This window comes from Alexandromys fortis, unplaced genomic scaffold (assembly GCF_014885135.2).
Source record: "Alexandromys fortis isolate MF-2015 unplaced genomic scaffold, M_Fortis_MF-2015_v1.1 scaffold_210, whole genome shotgun sequence".
Lineage (NCBI taxonomy): Eukaryota > Metazoa > Chordata > Mammalia > Rodentia > Cricetidae > Alexandromys > Alexandromys fortis.
In genome coordinates, this window is record NW_026068101.1 from 1,616,404 (window position 1) to 1,636,143 (window position 19,740).

General features: G+C 35.4%; 1 protein-coding gene across 7 annotated transcripts in view; it reads right to left on the minus strand.

The window, feature by feature from the left end:
• Ccdc88a (coiled-coil domain containing 88A) overlaps window positions 1-19,740 on the minus strand; it is a 139,952-nt gene that overhangs the window by 70,780 nt on the left and 49,432 nt on the right. For all 7 annotated transcript variants that reach the window (XR_007588959.1, XM_050123859.1, XM_050123860.1 and 4 more), the window contains exons 5-12: window positions 19,519-19,577; window positions 15,944-16,027; window positions 14,792-14,932; window positions 10,271-10,443; window positions 6,545-6,626; window positions 1,995-2,153; window positions 1,515-1,661; window positions 571-715 (exon numbers count right to left, since the gene is read on the minus strand). Coding sequence is in view for 6 of the 7 variants with exons in the window: in XM_050123859.1 (XP_049979816.1) it covers window positions 571-715; window positions 1,515-1,661; window positions 1,995-2,153; window positions 6,545-6,626; window positions 10,271-10,443; window positions 14,792-14,932; window positions 15,944-16,027; window positions 19,519-19,577 (990 nt within the window). In the remaining variant the exon portion in view is untranslated. The remainder of the gene's footprint in view (window positions 1-570; window positions 716-1,514; window positions 1,662-1,994; window positions 2,154-6,544; window positions 6,627-10,270; window positions 10,444-14,791; window positions 14,933-15,943; window positions 16,028-19,518; window positions 19,578-19,740) is intronic.

The window sequence follows — 19,740 nt, forward strand, 5'->3', positions numbered from 1 at the left end:
TATGACAAAAGCATTTGTTCAACTATGTTCATAGCAGCATTATTTGTAATAGCCAGAACCTGGAAACAATCTAGATGCCCTTCAATGGAAGAATGGATGAAGAAAGTGTGGAATATATACATATTAGAGTACTACTCAGTGGTAAAAAACAATGACTTCTCGAATTTTGCATGCAAATGGATGGAAATAGAAAACACTATCCTGAGTGAGGTATCCCAGTCCCAAAAAGATGAACATGGGATGTACTCACTCATATTTGGTTTCTAGCCATAAGTAAAGGACATTGAGCATATAATTTGTGATCCTAGAGAAGCTAAATAAGAAGGTGAATCCAAAGAAAAACATATAGGTATCCGCCTGGAAATTCAAGTTTTTAGAAAGTCCCCTTTCCCAGAACAAATAAAGTTGAGTTTTAAGATACAGAGTAAAAATCAGACCTAAAAAAAGTAAAAACAAGGTATGACTTTGTGAGATAGCAGTTTTGGAGACAACTGGTAGTCTTGTATGATCTTTGGCTAGAGAAAATAAAGAATTACAACACTATATTAAATGAAGTACAACTGAGACTACCTTCAGCAAGCTCACTCGTTCTGGATATCTGTTCCAGTTCCCACCCAAGGTGCAGTGACTCATCCATACTTTGTTTCTGTGCCATTTCCAAAGTCATATTTTCTTCCATTAATTCTTCAATCTTCTTTCTATCCAGATCTCTTTCCTATTCAATTGCACAGAGTAGGAAAAGAAAGCTAGTAAGTACTGTAGTTTTCATTCATTATTCATTAATTTTTACATATTTTAAACTGAATATATCTTCAGTTCCTTAAAATTTTTGCACTGAAGGCAATACTTAGTTATTATAATCATCACTGATCATTATTTACCAGGTACCAGACATCCTTTTAAAATGATCTTAAAAACCTAGCTCTCTGAGGATTTAATACACATCTGGATTGTTTTCATTCCCCTCTTCCAACCCCTAAATCTCCTCCCTACTACCCACCTGCCCAAGTCTGTGTCCTCTTTTGTTTTTTTAACCCATCAAGCCTAATTTGTGCTCCTATATATTCCTGGATATGTGGCCTTTTCAAATAATCTTTAGGGACGAAATGAAAACGTTCCTTCACACTCAGTATATTATTTTAGTCATCTAACAACATAATTATGGCCATTGCTAAATTTTACCTGACAGCTATAAAACTTCTGCATTTTAAGACAGAAGTTATAAAACTGATTTACTATTTTTGAAAGGGAAAACTTAGTAATTAATATCCATCTTTAATTAAAACAAAATATTACTGTATATTTATTTTATGTAACGGTAGTGATATCTTAAGTTATATAATATAGAATTTAATATAAAAATTTACTTATATAAAATATATAATTATAGCTATCTTATCTATGTTAAAGCCTTATTAAGAACTCTAGCCATCCTTGTCATTATCGAGGACTTAGATGAATCATGGGATTCTTCCTCAGAAAGCAGGAAAACTGACCAATCCCATCAAACTTACCATTTCCATATCATGCAATTTAGCCTTTAGTTGTAAATTCTCTTTCTCTAACTCATGTAATTTGTCAGAACGAGCTCGAGTTCCTTCTAGTTGGTCTTCCAACATGGTTTTTGTTTCTAATAAAACTTGATTATCTTCTTTTAATTCCTATAAATATTTCAAATAGGTTTAAAAATGAATTAGAAATGTGCTAATATATGTTTTATAAGGTTGTAGAATATAACAATCCATCAATGCAAATAAACACACTAACCCATTCTTATGACATTTCTGTGCAGGAGGAAAGCTACCAAGCACTAGCACTATACTGTTGATTTTTTTTTTTTTTTGCTTCACCCATTTTCTACCTCCCTGCCCCAGAATTAAACATATTATGAATTCAACTTAATGTTTCCTCTATATTCAATTCCTTGTTTATAAAATGAATTTTGAAAATCTTAACACTCTAAAGAAAAAAGTATGAATAACTATGCAACATACCTCAACTCTTGCCTTATAAAATTCAATGTCATGAAGTCTCTCCTTATATCTGCTGAGTTCACTTTCAAGCTTATCAACTCGGACCGCCTTCTCTCGAAGTGCATCCAATTCATCTCGGTACATTCGAGCAGATCGAGCATCCGAAAGCAAATTCATGTTCTAAATATAAATAAAATAATGCTTTCATATTAACTTTCCCCTTTAAACATTATTTTTTGTTCAGACAAGTTCATTAATTTAATAAAAGTCATAAGTCATATATATTTAAAAGGAAACTGTACATAAATAATAATAGTGTCTTAAAAATGAGGACATATTCCTTGAACCAATTTTAAAAGGGTTTTATATATATGTTTATATACAAATTTTACATAATGTTCTCTATTAGCAATGTTTTTTTAAAAAGGAATTATAAATTAAGCGAACCTCTATTTAACACAACATTCACAGTAAAATTTAAGCTTATAAAAGTTAGGGATGGCTCAGAGCTGCTAAGAGCACTGCTCTTCCAGAGAAACTTGTTCGATTCCTACCACCAACATGGTGGTTAACAACCATGTATAAGTCCAGTCCCAGGGGATCTGTCACCTTCTGGCCTCTGCGGGCACTGCACTCATGTGATACATAGACATACATGAAGGCAAAATACCAAGAAACACAAGATTAATAAAAGTGTAACTTGAAAATACACGACTATAAACATATAGAAAATCTAAGTGATACAACTAAATTACTACTTTAGAAAAAATGTCTTTATCCACATATGTGGCATACTAAAATGTAGCTGAATTTTTCAAATGCTTCTAAGTAAAATATTTCTGTATCTTACTTGCATTTAACTATTACAATATAATCTTTTAAGAAATTCTGCAGTCACAACAGAAGTCCTAAAAATATACAGAGCAATTTTGTGGACCTCTAAAATATTCAGAAATTTATAAGGTCAAAACTATTTTCATGATTTCTTTTCACTTTTTTTTTATGAAACACTATTAAAATATTTATTGTTAGAATTTTGTGTGTAACAAGAGCAACATTCTAGGACTATTGATATATCTGTGTCACCAACACAGAAAGTTGGTGAAATAATTTGATGTGTGGGTATTTTGGAAAATAAGTAAAATATATTTTGACATTTTAGTCTCTCGTGTCACTGGCCTGTGAGAGTTCGAAAGTTTTTTTTTTTTTAACTAAAATTATTTTGTGAGTAATACGGAGGTTAAAGGACAGCCGACAGAAGCTGCTTCTCTCCTTCCACGGGTCCTAGGGACTGAACTCAGCTCATCAGAATTGGTAGTCAGGGTCTTTCCCACTGAACCACCTCTGCAGCCCACATCGTAAGTCTTCTATGTCAGCAGACATAAAGAGATTTGCAAAAATAAAAAATGAAATTTTCTTCCTTCTATTAGTCTTATTTGTTTTAGAGAGCCTCTCTTTTGGGGCAAAAGAAGTGTGTGCACGCATACACAAACCTCTGTTATCAAAAAAGTGGAATAAGAGTTAGAGCTCATTCATGTAGGATGGTCTCAGTTTATGATCTCACATATAATTTTTAACATTCAAAATAGCAGACAAGGTATGTAAGTAAGAGAAAGACATAACTGTCCAGCCTTACTCCAATCCTTGGCATTTATGGCTTGGATATCCAATGAAAAACTAAGGAAAACAGTGATTAAAAGAAGCAAATTCTTTAAAAATACAAAAAATTTTAAAAAATCCTCTTGTTATTAGTTTTTAAGATTAACATATATTAATTAATTAAAAACATAATGGATTTTCCTATGAAACTTTAGTTGTTTTGTTTGTTTGTTTTTTAGTCAGTATTTTTCTGTGTAACAGCCCCTGATTATCCTGGAACTCACGGTAGACCAGATTGGCCTCGAACTCACACAGAGATCCACCTGCCTCTGCCTCCCAAGTGCTGGGATTAAAGGCATGTGCCACCACCACCTGGCACGTTATGACATTTTAATACAAACATATAATTTGATTATTTCACCAGCTTCTTTTACTCTTATGCACACTATTCTATCTCCTCCTCCTTTTCTAACAATCCCTTAAAAAAATCTTAATACCTATAGCTCAAGCGGGGGGGGGGGGTGACCCAAAAGACAAATACAAAAACCATTTTGATACATACCACCTAACATAATCACATTGGGAAAGCAGAAAATTCTCAACAGAGAAATTTCAAATGGCTAAGAAACACTTGAAACGTTCAACATCCTTAGCCATCAGGTATATGCAAATCAAAATGACTTTGAGATTCCATCTTATACCTGTCAGAATGGCTAAGATCAATAACACAAATGACAGCTCATATAGGCAAGGACATGGCTAAAATCAATACTACAAGTAACAGCTCCTGCAGGGAAGGATGTGGAACAAGGGGAACACTCCTGGTGGGAATGTAAACACATATGGTCACTATGGAAATCAATGTGGTGGTTCCTCAGAAAACTGGGAATGGATCTACCTCAAGACCCAGCTATACCACTCTTGGGCTTATACCCAAAGAAAGCTCCACCATACATGAGGACATTTGCTTGACTATGGTTCATAGCAGCTTTATTAATAATAGCCAGAAGCTGGAAACAACAGAGATGTCCCTCAACCAAAGAATAAATGAAGAAAAAAAATGCGGTACATTTACACAATGGAGTATTACTCAATTGTTAAAAACAATGACATCATGAAATTTGCAGGCAAATGAATGGAACTAGAAAAAAAAATCATCCTGAGTGAGGTAACCAGACCCAGAAAGACAGACATGGTATACACTCACTCATAAGTGACACTGGATGTTAAGCTACAATCCACAGACCAAGAGAGGTTAAGAAACAAGGAGGGCCGGGTGGTGTGGGGCACGCCTTTAATCCCAGCACTGGGAGGCAGAGCCAGGTGGATCTCTGTGAGTTCGAGGCCAGCCTGGTCTAGAAGAGCTAGTTCCAGTACAGGAACCAAAAGCTATGGAGAAACCCTGTCTTGAAAATCAAAACAAAACAAAACAAAACAACAACAAAAAAACCAACCAAACAAACAAAAAAACAAAAACAAAAAGAAACAAGGAGGACTTGGGGGGGGGCACATTGATCTCCCTGGGAAGGGGAAATGGATTTTACGGGTAGGCTGAGGGCAGGTGAGGATGGAAATAGGAGGGATCAGGCTCAAGGGTCAGTTGGGGGGATGGAGGAAGAAAGTAGTAGAAAAACTGGAACTGGGGACATTTGGGGAGGCGTTTTAGAAAGTTAGTGCAATGGAAACTCCCTGGAACCTACAAGGGTGTCTGTCTAGTGAAGACTCCTAGTAATAGGGGATATGGAGCCTGAACCAGCCATCTTCTTAACTAGGCAAGCTTCCAGTGGTGGGACTAGGAGGACATCAACCCAGCCACAAAACGTTTGACCTACAATTTGTTCTGCCTACAAAATATGCTGGGGTAATGGGGCACAGAAATTGTGGGAGTGGTCAACCAATGAACTGCCTAGATGGTCAGGTACCAGAGGGTGGGTAGCCCAGCACTTCATTACTACACCTAGGATAGAACAAAACACAATTGAAAAACAAACAAACAAAACAAGTCAATGAAATGATTCCTAATGATATTCTCTGATATTCATAGACTGGAGCCTTGCCCAACTGTCATCAGAGAAGCATCACCCAGCAACGGACTGGAGTAGATACAGAGAGACCCAGAGCCAAACATTAAATGGAGCTCCGGGAGGAGTGACTTCAGGAGCCAGAAGGGTCAAGGACACTACAAGAAAATGTCCCACAGAACCAGCTAAGCAGGTTCATGGGGTTTACAGAGACTGAAGCAACAAACACGGATCTGAGCTAGGTCCTCTGCATATATGCTACTATTGCATAGCCTGATATTCATATGGAACTCCTAACAGAGGGAATGCGGAGTGTTTCTGACTCTTTTGTCAGTTCTTGGAACCCTTTCTTCCTAATGGGTTGTCTCGTCCAGTATTGATATGAGGGTATGTACCTAGTTTTATTGTAATTTGTTATGCTATGTTCAGTTGATATTCCTAGGAGGACTGCTCTTTTCTGGAGGAGAATGGAGGGGGAGTGGATCTGGGGGGACAGAGGCAGTATGGGAGGAGGGACTAGGAGGAGTGAAGGGAGAAGAAACTGCATTTGGGATACAGTATATGGGAAAAGAATAAATAAAAATTTTAGTGTATATGTAACCTAATATAGTCACTATGGGAGACTACATACAGACCCATAACAGCTCAATTCAGTACACAGAGGTATGTGGGTAAACCAGCGATAGATGACAAAGACATAAAAAAGAGGGACAGACTTAGAACTGCCCCAGTCTAAAAGGACTACTTTGAATCTTGGAGAAGTTTGAATAATAGGAACAATAGACCTTGATTTCTAGCTCCGGCTCTGTGTTTTGGTAAAGGCAATAAAAAGTCACCAGAATTTATATAAATATATGAGGTAACTGAGAGGTGGTCATGGTTATAAATTACAATGAGATAAATCAATTTCCAACTATTTCATTCTCCAATATAATAAATCTAAGTACACACCTCTTGTTGCAGCCTCTTTAATTCCATTTCTATTTGTTCAAGTTCTTGTTTACAGTCCAGTAACTGTTCAGTCTTTTCTTCCCTTAAATGCAAAAAGATATTTATTAAAGAATAAGCATACTCTTCCAGAATCTGTGATTAAACATTAAGACACAGTAACTGAGGGCTGTAGATGGCTCAGCAGTTAAGAGTTCTTGCTGAGCTTGTAGAGGACCAGGGTTCAGTACCCAGCACCAACATAATGACTCAGAAGTGTCTGTAATTCTAGCATTCCAATGCTTTCTTCTTGCCCCTGTAGGTACCAGACATACATTTAGTGCACATACATGTTTGCAGAGAAGCACTCATACACATAAAATGAAAGTAAGAAAAGCACTGCTGGACAAGATGGCACCCACCTTTAATCCCAGCACTAAGTAGGCAGAGGCCAGCAGATCTCCATGAACTTGAGGCCAGTCTGATCTATGCAGTAAATTCCAGAGCTATACAGTAATACACTGTTGCAGAACAAAAACCTAACTGAACAGAGTGTTATCCCTAACCAGAACACTTGGGGGAAATACAAGCAAGAAAAAGATACTATGAATATATGACTAGATGTTATCAAACTTTCACCAATGATGTTAAAAGGACAATAACTAATTCCTTACTCGTTAGTATATACTTTCTATCTCTTCATCTGTCCTCCTACCTTAACTTTCTCTCCAACTCTGCTAATTCAACAACAATTAAGCATGAATGATTTTTATATATACTATGTATGGGGAATTCCTCATAAAGAAAAACCAAACTAATTTCTACATTTACAATGGCCTAAAGGAAGCCATACACTTACTATTTGCCATACATATACCCCAAATCTCTACATATTACTTAACATATTGTTAGATACATAAATATATATACATAGATGTTCGCATATACTGACACAAGGTCTCACTACGCAATGCTAGCTACCCAGGAACACACTATGTAGACCAGACTGACCTCACAAAAATCCATATCTCTGCCTCTTGTTCTGAAATTAAGTGCTGAAATTAAAAGGCATGCACTACCATGCTCAGCAATATATCTCAATTTTTATTAATTTTTGAACTGTTTATTTTTAATTTTTTCATAATTTTTCTATCAGAGCTAATCTTCTCAAAGGAAGACTGTACTTAACTATTTTCTGCTTTCTGTTGTCTAATAATAAAGGGCAATGAATAAACAGCTTACTTTTACATATCTTCATGTTTCTCTGTGTTCAAAACCCACAAATTTTTCTGATAAAAGAAATATAATTTACTAAGTAGGTTTTAGTTTTCAATATAATGAGTAGTGTTTAATTTACAAGAGTACTCTAGGGGCTGGAGAGATGGCTCAGTGGTTAAGAGCACTGACTGATCTTCCAGAGGTCCTGAGTTCAATTCCCAGCAACTACATGGTGGCTCACAGCCATCTATAATGAGACTTGGCGCCCCCTTCTGGCTTTCAGGCACACATGNATATTAAAGAGTACGCTAAAAAGTCTGCATTATCTGTCTGGACATATTTCTAAATGGAAACTATAGTCTTGGTTCTTGATATCTACTGTCAAACTGCTCTGCTAAAAGAACATTAACATCATGCTATTTAAATTTCTTATTTGTAAATTATTAGCCCCTCTTCAGTCCCCCCCCCCCACCCGATTTATTCATTTGCTGAAGGAAGGAGGCTGAGTGTCGTGGTGTATGAGTGGAGAACGAGAACAACTTGACTGAGAAAGGTTCTCTCCTTCCTTCCACTATGTGGACCAAACTCAGGCTGTCAGGCTTAACAGCAAGCACCATCTTGACTACCCTCTTATTTCTAACTCTCATTTTGTTTGTCTTTTTATAGATTAGAAGGTTCTTTTTTTGTCATTATAACAAGACATTAGCTACATGCTACAGCACCGATGAACCTGGAGGACACCAGGCCAGACAAGAAGGCCATACAGCATTTGTTTCCTTTATGTGAGGCAAACCCAGGGAAATACAACAGATTAGCCACTGCTAAGATCTGAAGGCAAAGTGAATGGACAAAGAAACTTTTATTCAATTATTGTGGAGATTGCACAACTTAAAATTTCATTTAATTGTATACTTTAAAAGGAGGAATTGTCAGATTCTGAATTATATCTTAGCAAAAGTATTTTCTTTTTTAATAAAATAATTAATCATTATATTAAAGAAACTCCCAAAACATATAACCAATGGTGGTTGAAAGGACTACTGAAGGAAGTCTTCAGTAATGTTAATTATTGTATAAACATCTTAATTTATAAAGAATTAGTTATTCCATTTAATCATAAATCATACTTTTACTCTGTAAATCAAAATCAATTATACTATTTGGCATTACCCATAACATTCTAATTATTTTATAGTTTCCTTTAGGTATAAACAGTCTGGACTTTTTTTTAACCAAGATTTCTGCTGCTAATCCACTACAGGAAATATTTGTCTCTTTTAAAACAAAAGAAAGATTTGGTAAATGTCCTCTTAAGAAATATATAAAAGAAGACATTTTCAAAGAGATGGGGTTTGATAAACTGCAGCTACTGAAATACTTGCTGCATGCATCTGCTATCTTCGCTCACTCAAAAGCCTCCACTTATATTTTCAAATCATTACACATGAAAACAATTTTTGTCAATCTTCTCAAGGCTGTTTGGATTTTTAATATATTCCAAGGCCAAGTAAATTCTATTTGAAAATTAAACTCTAATATAATGCAACATGGTAAATGAATTCACAGCCAGCACTGCAGCTCTAATTGCATGCTTCATCTAAAGACTGGAGAAGATTGGGCTAAATTATATGGAAAGAACTAGTGCTCACTGTTTAGGCTATCCATTAGCTGCCAGTCAAACTAATAACAGCAATCTCTTCTCTAATTTTCCTGGTGCAGCTGTTTATAGAATATCCTGGGTGTGTTCACTTCAATAGACACATAATAATGCAGACATCCACAAATGAAAGATTTTTTTTTGTTTTCAAATTTTCCTACAGACTATTTAATGCTTTTTCTACCTTACATATCCAATTCACTTTTCTAAGTTACTTTAAATAATTAATAAACAAAAGTAATTACTATTCTGTGTATGTAAATTTAAAACCTACATTCTGAATCTCAAATTCCAGGAAAACAAATTTTAAAAAAGAAAAAACCTATAAATCAAAATTCCTTTGTTCTCCTTAGAGTACAAAACACAAAATCTTCAACAAAGATTGGTCTTGCTTTCACTTGTGGTTCATCCAAAAGTGAATATGTAAAATTTATACTGTATTTTCTGTAGTAAGCTTGATAACTTACTAAGTACAATTTTATCAGTACTAATGAAATCTGAATATTTTATTAAGTAGATGACTGGCACATCAATGACAACATTGATACATATAAAATTATTTTTGTAATAATCTATGTCAACAATTCAGTCTCTGAAAACATTATTGTCATTCCTACTATTATTCAGGCAGGGTTTCACATAGTCCAGACTAAGCTGAGATTTACTTTGTATCTGAGAATGACCATGAATTGCTGAGTTCTCTTATACTTGAGTGTAAGGATTGTAGGCAATTTTTTCTCAGTTTGACAAAACACTAATAAATAATTTGATTTAGGTTAATGACAGGACAATTGGCTTATTGTTAGACTTAAAATACTGCTAAAGTCATCTTTGTTACCACATGGTTTCAGAGAATACTGAAACTCAGGACTTACAGTTCCTGTCTCAGTCTTCGGATCTTGGCCTTGGCATCAGCCAGTTCCACTGAGAGGTGCTGTCGACTCTCTGTCCGTTTCATGCCCGGAGAACCGCAGGGTGACTGCGCAGATGAAGAGGCATGGGGTAGGAAATGAAGACCATCTCGCTCTTCAGAGAGCTCTACGATAGTCTGAGAATTACAGGGTAAACACAGAATCAGTTTTAGTGTTGTCCTAAACATCAGGAACCTAGACACGGCAACACTAGTCACTGACTGATTTTGATCAACTCATTAATCAAAAGCATCTAGACTTTGCCAGATGAGGTGGTGCAAACCCTAAATTCCAGCACTTTGGAGGCACAGATGAAGGTGGTGGGTGGTTCACTGTGCGTTTGAGGCCAGTGTGGTCTACTCATGACTTTTGGTTCGGCCATGGCTACATGGTGAGACTCTGTCTCTGAAAAAAGGAAATAACAACAACAAAAATACCATTTTTTTCTTTTTAATATTAGCTGTCATTTCAAATTTTAATTCAACAGTTTATGCATGAGGTATTTAGCAGGAAACACTGAAACACATCAATGCTTTTTTTTCATCTCCCTAGGTTTTTTTTTTAAATAAAAGAAATCACATGACAAAATAATAAGATAACAATTATTGGAAAGGTATAAAAGACATGTCGACACAAGAAAGAAAACCAAAAAGTGATCTGTCTACAACTGTGATATCCAATTATGATAGCTAATAGCAAAAATGGTTATTTGCTGCAAGGGGAGGGGCTTGGTCCTGCCTCACCTTGGTATGCCAGACTTTGTTGACCCCCCCAAGGAGACCTTACTCCTCTCTGAGGAGTGGATGGGGGGTGGTTGAAGGGGAGGGAAGAGAACTGGGGTTAGTATGTAAAATGGGAAAACCCTGCTATCATCACTTCTCAATCAATGACCTCTTCTCCAACTAATCACCTAGGGTTAGCTGATTCATTATTATATAACTTTCACTCAAAACATGCATAAACTTCTATTTTTCCTTTTTGTTCTTCAAAGATATGCACACAGCTTCTTCCATGTTTAAAAAAAAAAAAGAGAGAGAGAGAAGCACCAAATTCCTTCCTTGTTACTTCTGAAGGTGACTTTATATGTCCCTGACAGACACCTGTCCTCCCATCCAGAAGCACATCTTGCAAATTCCCGTCTTTATGGACAATGCAACATTATTCTCCACAGTGGACGAAGGCTCCATTTCCAGAGTCAACTTTTTGTTCATTTTTCTTGTTGTCTTAATTATCTTTAATTTTTCTAACACTCCCTGATTTTAATAATAGTACCTAGGAGATAATAGATAACGAACATTTGATTCCTATACAAACCAATTAGTACCTAATTATATATACTAGCCTTCATTTCTACTTAAAAATAATGTAGTTTTTTCCTCAATAAACCAGAAATAATCTGTTATTCCTCCTCTGTATCTTTCATCCTCTCATCTAGCATAGTATGAAGCACAAAAAAGGTGTTAAAAATATTTCACTATGTAACACACAAGTAATTTAGAACCAAGAAAAATACAGCAGTCCATGGTGGTATATTCCAATAATCAATGGGTCAGGGCAGCCTGGAGCTATACTTTATATAAGGACAAAGCAGGAAATTTAAATAAAGTATACCACAACAATGCTTGTGACAGATGAAACGTAAAAATAACTGGTAAATGGATGGTTAGGCTGGCTATTACTAAAGGGTATTTAAAGAAATCCCCATGGCTGGGGAGAATGACACATGTTAATCTTGGCACTCAGGAAGCAGAGCAGGTGGCTCTCTGCGAGCTCCAGGGCAGCCTGGTTTTTGCATAGTGAGTTCCAGGACAGCCAGAGCAACAAAGTAAAACCCTATCTGGGGGAAGGGAAAAAAAAAAGGAAAAAAATTCCCAAGGTCAAAATATATACTAATACAGAAGCAGGATATAATTTTCTATGTTTAAAGCAAAGTTTTCTTATCATTGCCTATCAAATTGCAGTAAGACTAAGCACCTCCCCTTGTATTAAGGCTGGGCAAGGCAACCCAGTGTGAGGAATAGGGTCCCAAAAGCCAGCAAAAGTGTCAGAGATAGCCCTTGCTCTCACTGTTAGGAGTCCCACAAGAAGACAAAAAAAAAAAAAAAAAACAAAAAAAAAAAACAAAAAAAACCAACTTGTTTACTTTATTACTTAGAGAAAGTATTTTTCCCCCTGAGACAATGTTTCTCTTTATAACAGTGTTGGCTGTCCTCGAACTTGCTTTGTAGACCAGGCCAGCCTTGAACTCACTGAGATCTACCTGCCTCTGCCCCCCAAGTGGCATTCGCTACCACTGCATGATGAGAAAGCAAATCTTTGAAAGTATCTTAATCCTCTGATTTAAAAACATATTTAAATGAGTATTTTATGACTCTTGTTAAATATATATTGATTATATTTGCTACCATTATGTCTATAATTATGGATACACATGTATTTGAGGGCTTATATGCTCTATACTAAGCTTTGCCTAAATGTTATGGCCATTTTGTAGAGGAAGCACAAGTATTACATATGCAAAGACAAACAGTAAGTGCTCCTTTTATACAATATTATTTGTATCTAGATCTTCAATAGTCAGAAAGCTCTTGGTCTTTGCCAGCTGTGTTCATTATCTTCAGATAAAAGGAATACAATATTTGGCTACTCCTGCTATTTGAAACCTGGTCTATATGTGTTTGTTTTAATTAAACAAACGTTTTCCCATTGTATATGTGAGAGGTACTTGTTCATCAAGTACTAAGTTATTTATGGCTGACTACTGCTGTTTTCTAAACTTGTAAGAGGTCTAAACCTATTAACAATTCTAAATTTCTCTTTGATAGTTAAAGCTAAGTCTATAAGAAGCTTCTGTACATTACTGACTTTTTCTACTAAGTTCTTCCACTATACATTTTTCTAAAATATAAATTTTAGAATAATTTGCCAAGTTGGTATCAACTAAAATTCTTATTAAACTTTTTTGCATAGGAATTATTAAATGTACCTAAGTATTAGACAATGATCACCAGGAAACCTGGTAATAATAATGTCTGTAATAAAACTAAAAAGACTGGTTTGTAAACTTTGGTTTTAACTGTTGATTGCTGATATGCTACAGGGGTTTAATTTTCAAATCAACCTGAGTAGTAGTCTGAGATACTAGAACCATCACATAAAGATGAGATGATTAAATTTAAAATGGATTCCCTCTAGATCAATTTGACTAACAAGGTCTCTGGGACCTTGGCTTGGCTGCTCACACCTAAAATCACAGTACTTGGTAATTGGAAGCAAGAAGAGGAATTCATGGTCAGCCTCAGATACATGTTAACTTTGAGATCTGTCTGGGGTACATGAGACCTTGTAAAAATAATTTTAAAGAATAAAATAAAACAAAAGGGTTGTTTGACCACTGATTCCCTAACTGCTTGTCCCCTCCCCAACTAACTTGGGATCAGATGGGCAACAAAATCAAGAAATTTAGCAAATTTTTATGCTTCAAGGCAATGCATTTTCCACTTATATCAACTATATATTCAGTTTCACAATTCTGCACTATTGCCAAAGTAATGGGGTAACTTGAAAAATAGGAACAAAATCAGAATAATAATGATTTAAAAGAAAAAGAGAAAAAAACTAATAATAATGCACTTATTAAAAATCCAAGGTTCGGGGACTGGAGAGATGGCTCAGAAATTAAGAGCACTGGCTGCTCTTCCCGAGGTCCTGAGTTCAATTTCCAGCAACCACATGGTGGCTCACAACCATCTATAGGAAGATCTAGTGCACTCTTCTGTCCCGCAGGCATACATTTAAGCAGAATACTATATACATGATAACTAAATAAATCTTAAAAAAAATAAATCCAAGGCTCTTTTATTTCTTCTCTAATTCTAATTCCTGTGTTTTACACACACATGCAAAAACAAAACAAAGCAAAAATAAAAACAAAAAAGAAAGACATTATAGTTCGTGCACCATCTAGTTTTCACATTTGCAAATTAAACCATCTGTGGATAGAAGATAATAAGGGGGAATCTCTGTGTTTGCACTGCACATGTACAGGCTTTTTCTTGCCACCACTCCTAAATAATGCAGCATATCAACTATTTTTCTATTATTTACATACTATTCATTATTATAGGTAATTAAAAGATGATTTACAATATTCAAGATATCTGTAGTTTTATATGTAAACACTGTACCTTTTTTTAAGAGAAGAAACTAAGCATTTTTGGCTTTAGTATCCGTTTTGTGTCAGGGTTTCTCTGTGCAGCTACATCTGTTCTGGAACTCACTCTTTAGATCAGGCTAGCCTTGAACTCAGAGGTCCACCTTCCTGGGCCTCTCAAGTACTTAAGAAGGTCCTAGAACCAATACGCTGCACTGACACCAAAGAATGACTAAAGTTTATTATCTGCCGCTAAAAAACAATATCCATTCTAGAAAACATTTTTTTTCTTTTAAGAAAGCAAACTTCCATAATACAATGAAAGAACCAACCTCTGAATGTTCATCTCTCTCATCTATCAGTCTTCTTAGATGTGATGCCATATTCTTCAAGAGTGGTTCTATATCTTCCTGAGACAGATCTGTCACCTCCATCCATTGCAGGTCAAACACATTTTCCTGATTATGAGTTACCTTTAGAGAGGCAATCAAACAATCAAAGAATGGCTAATAATTAAATATTGATTTCAGTTTAGTACAAAATCAGCTCAATTATAAAAGCAGAAAGAAGGGCTGGAGAGATGGCTCAGTGGTTAAGAGCATTGCCTGCTCTTCCAAAGGTCCTGAGTTCAATTCCCAGCAACCACATGGTGGCTCACAACCATCTGTAATGGGGTCTGGTGCCCTCTTCTGGCCTGCAGAACACACACAGATAGACTATTGTATACATAATAAGTAAATAAATATTAAAAAAAAAGCAGAAAGAAGTAGATTTGAAATAAATGACAAAACTAAACATTTTAACTGAAAAAATAAACTCTCATCTGGACTCTGAAATTAACTAAGAGAAAAAAGATGACACGAAATGGTCATCTGAGAATATTTTAAGTACAACCAATTTACACAATTTTAGAATTCTCTCCCAACATGCAAAATTTAATATATAACCTAATTCTACAAAAGACATTATAAGATTTATAGCTCATGAGTAAATAGTTATGGAAGTGGAAGCTTTTAAAATAAATTTCAATTAAAAATTACATTAACATCTATAATTTGACATGGTACATTATGTCTCAGGTTTGTTTTATATGAATATTTTAAAATAATCAATGTATTATAATATAATGTAATATTATAATAAAATGATCATTCATTTAAGAAAAAGACACACAGACTAAGTTTATTATCTTTATGCCTATCATTCATTGTGTGCTACCTAATAAAAACAAAATTCATTCAACATCCTCATGTCCTCTTGGAGAAGAGAAAGCAAATGAGTGGCAAGCACTGTGCCATACATAACACACGTCACTGCGGATTATCTATCTCGAAAGAAAGTCAATTTACATAAAAGTAAGGTTGATTTATATTTGGTCTTTAATTGTTCTTGTTTATCTTGTAACTAAGTATTTGGGGGAGATATTATTAGAAAACACACTGCAAACTTCATAAAAAACACATTAAGTATATATAAGTAGTTACCTCTTGAATATGTGCGGCAACAGCTGCTTTTGTATCAAAATCTAAACCTTGAATTCTTTCAATAAATTCTTCCTTTTTCTGACACTGAAAAAAAATGAAGGGGGTACCATTCAGACTCTATATTGTCCTTAAAATGCTACCTATAAGCACCAAGCTTTACAACATTTCAACAGTACAGTGAGGGTTTTGTTCTACATTTAAACAACCTCTGATATACTTACCTAATGAAGATACAATGATTTTGAAATATTTAAGAGCCAGACTCTGAACTCTACAGTTTTACACTGGAAAGTTCTGAAGTAGGAACATATTACACAGCACATCTGAGGTCAGGATATTATTATGCTAACTTAACAAACAGAGAAGTAAAGAATCAAGAACTTGTTTCAGAGAGAACAAGTGACTGCCAAAAACCACAGTGAGTCAGTGGCAGAATTCGGAATACTGCCAAAACTCTCAGTCAGTCCCTGACTGTCACCAAACAACACCGCCTTTCTTCTTGGGGGAAAAAATTCGGCAATTTTTACTTCAAGCTTACAATTTATTCTCATATTCAGCCTATTAATCTTAATAAAAGAAACTAACTCTGATGGCCCAGGTCAACATTTATAAAGTAATACAATAAATATCTGGTTTGTTTCTACTGTAACAAAGAAACCAGGGACAAAATTTAATAATTATAAAAACACTTGTAACCAAATAGGAACAAGGCAGCAATTCCTTGTTATCAACTCTTTAAAGTTTTATTTCTGCTAAAAACATAAAACATAAACATAATCTTTTCCCAATAAGGATTAAATAACAATAAACATCTTCATCTCTGTTTCTGTCTACATCCCGTATATTGAAATTCAACTGCAGATACAACTGTATTCCTGCAGCTACCAAATGAGAGGTGCATACAAATAGACAGCACCGCCTTGTGCCAAGCTAAGATGCATCTCCTGGGCCAATTACAGAGCCAGAGGAGACAATAAACCCTGAAGAAGAAAAACTGGCTCTTTGATCAGTAAGAAACTTACAAAGCTCTGATTCAAGTTACTTAAGTTGCTAATGCTCTATTTCTGTCATTATACAATCTGAACACACTCTACACTTTCATCCAGAGTTCTATATCCCAGTAAAAACTAAAGCGTTGTTACAATATAAAAATGCTTTAAAGTAAATTACCAGAAAGCACAATTCCTAGCTCTGATTAGGAACTGAGGAGTTTTGGAGGAAATGGAATAGAGATCAATAGGCTTAAAAACACTGATATTTTTGGTCTAGGAAATATTAACAGGTCTGTAAGAACAACTGAGAATTAACTGTGTATTCACAGTGTATGTAACCTAGCTTCTCAGAAACAATCCCAACCTTTTAATTCAACATTTATTTCTGTAATTACTGACTTATAAATAGTTTTTTTGGCAATCAGAACATAAAATGGCAGGGTTATTATGAAATGTAATAAATAAAATTTATTCAAAGTACCCCAATTCCACTGTCTTATGATTTTGTTACAGTAAATTCGGTATAAGACTTTGGACTCACCAAGATAAGATAGACATGGAGTATTTTCTCTGAATTTGTCAAATGCAAATGAACTAGACATTGTTGATGTATTTACTGCCTATATATATTGTGTATAGTTATTGTATTTATTGTATATAGTTTTTCTTATATTAGTTAAAGTATTTTTTATTTTAGAAAAGGGGAAATATAGTGGTATATTATTTGTATTTTAATAAATAAAGCTTGCCATAAGAACAGAACACAGAACAGCCACACTAGTCAGCCATACAGGCCAGGCAGTGGTGGCACACACCTTTAATATCAGCAGCCTCGCTAGTTAGCCATAGAGGCTGGGGCAGTGGTGGTGCACACCTTTAATTCCAGCACTTGAGAGGAATAAAAGGCAGAAAGAGACAGGTACTAACTCTCTTTCAGTCTGAAGATTTCCTAGAGGTAAGACCTCTCTGGTAGCTTGCCTGTTTTGCTTTTCTGATCTTCAGGTTGAACCCTAGTATCTATCTCCGGGTTTTTGTTAATCGTGCAACAATTATTCTCTTAAAAAGTACTGGGCTTCAGATATAGCTCAGTGGGTAAAACGTCTGCCAGACAAGTGTGATAGCCTGCGATAGGAACCCCTGGATGTTGTGTGCAACTTTAATCCTAGGGCTCTTACAAAGATAGGACAGAGACAGAAGAACTCTCAGAAATTAAAAAAAAATGAGGCACAGGTAAACAATCTCAACAAGGTTGTCCTCTTACTTACACAAGTGTGTCATGGCATGTTCATGTACACACACACACACACACACACTTTTTAAGCTAATTAATGAAAAATTTAGCATAGTAGATTTGTAAGTCATGCCAGCGTTCTTTAGCCTATTAGCAAATTGATCTAAATCTAAAGTGACAATCTCAATTTGTTGCAGATATATAGACTCCCACTGTAATTATTAAAGTAGCATACTATTCTTACAAATGTTCAATAATATAAGAAAACCTTAATAAAATATAACACCTGGCAAAGTACATATTCAATAAATCTTGGCAGTTAATATTGATACAAACATCTATAAAGGAGCAATAAAACAGAGTATTATTTGTAAGGAAAGTGCTTACTGGGTGTGAAACTATAATTCCAATGATAGGAGGCAGAGATGGGAGGATCCCTGGGACTTGGTGGCCAGCAAGTAGCACTGAATCAGGGAGTTCTAGGTTCAGTGAGACACCCTATCTCAAGAAATAAAGTGACTTAGCCGGGTGGTGGTGGCACACGCCTTTAATCCCAGTACTTGGGAGGCAGAGGCAGGTAGATGTCTATGAGTTTGAGGCCAGCCTGGCCTACAAGAGCTAGCTCCAGGACAGGCTCCAAAGCTACAGAGAAACCCTGTCATGGAAAAAACAAAATAAAAAATGAACCAATAAAAGAAGAAATAAGGTGACTGACACGATACTGACCTCTGACCTCCACATGTCTACATGCATACTTGTACAGTCATATGCATAAACAAATACCATACATAAAACATTTCCCACAAATTCTGTATTTTAAGATTTATTTATTTTTATGTGGAGGGGCGTGTGCCTGCATGTATGCCTGTGTACCATGTATGTGCCTGGTACCTACAAAGGCCAAAAGAAGGTGCTGGAGTCCATGATACTAGAGTTGCAGACAGTTATGTGCTACCACATGTGTGCTGGGAAACAAACCTGTGTCCTCTGAAAGAGCAGTCAGTGCTCTCAAACTACTGCTTCAATCCCCAATCCTCTCTTCACTATTAGTCCCTCTTCTATTCTCTTCTGAAGCACAAGCTTGTACAACCAAACTAAGAGATGTATGGGAGATGCCTCTGAAGAAGCATAAAAACCTGAGTCATTAGAAGCATCTAAATAGGAAAAACTTAACTAAAAGCTTTTAATACATGACATGATGCTATAGCTAACTTCTGACATAAAGGAAATGCTCTCATACATAATTTCATTTTAAGATGATATACTCAAAATTATCAAGTCTTTCAGAAAACTAGACAGAAGCTCAAAGACAGTTTATAAGAATGAAAATATGAAGAAAAACATTAACTTACCTGAACTGCACAACCCAATAAGAGTAAAAGCAACTTTTTAACTTCTTCTGTGCCTTGTTCTGAAATAAAAACACAAGTGAATATAGCATTTAGCTTTGTTTCAACTCTTTCAGAAACTGGAACAATCAACTCTAAGAGTCAATCACCACAACTTGACCAAAAGATGAATTTTGTAAATAAATGGTGTAATTTAAACATGTGGTTTCTGTGTGCATAATATGA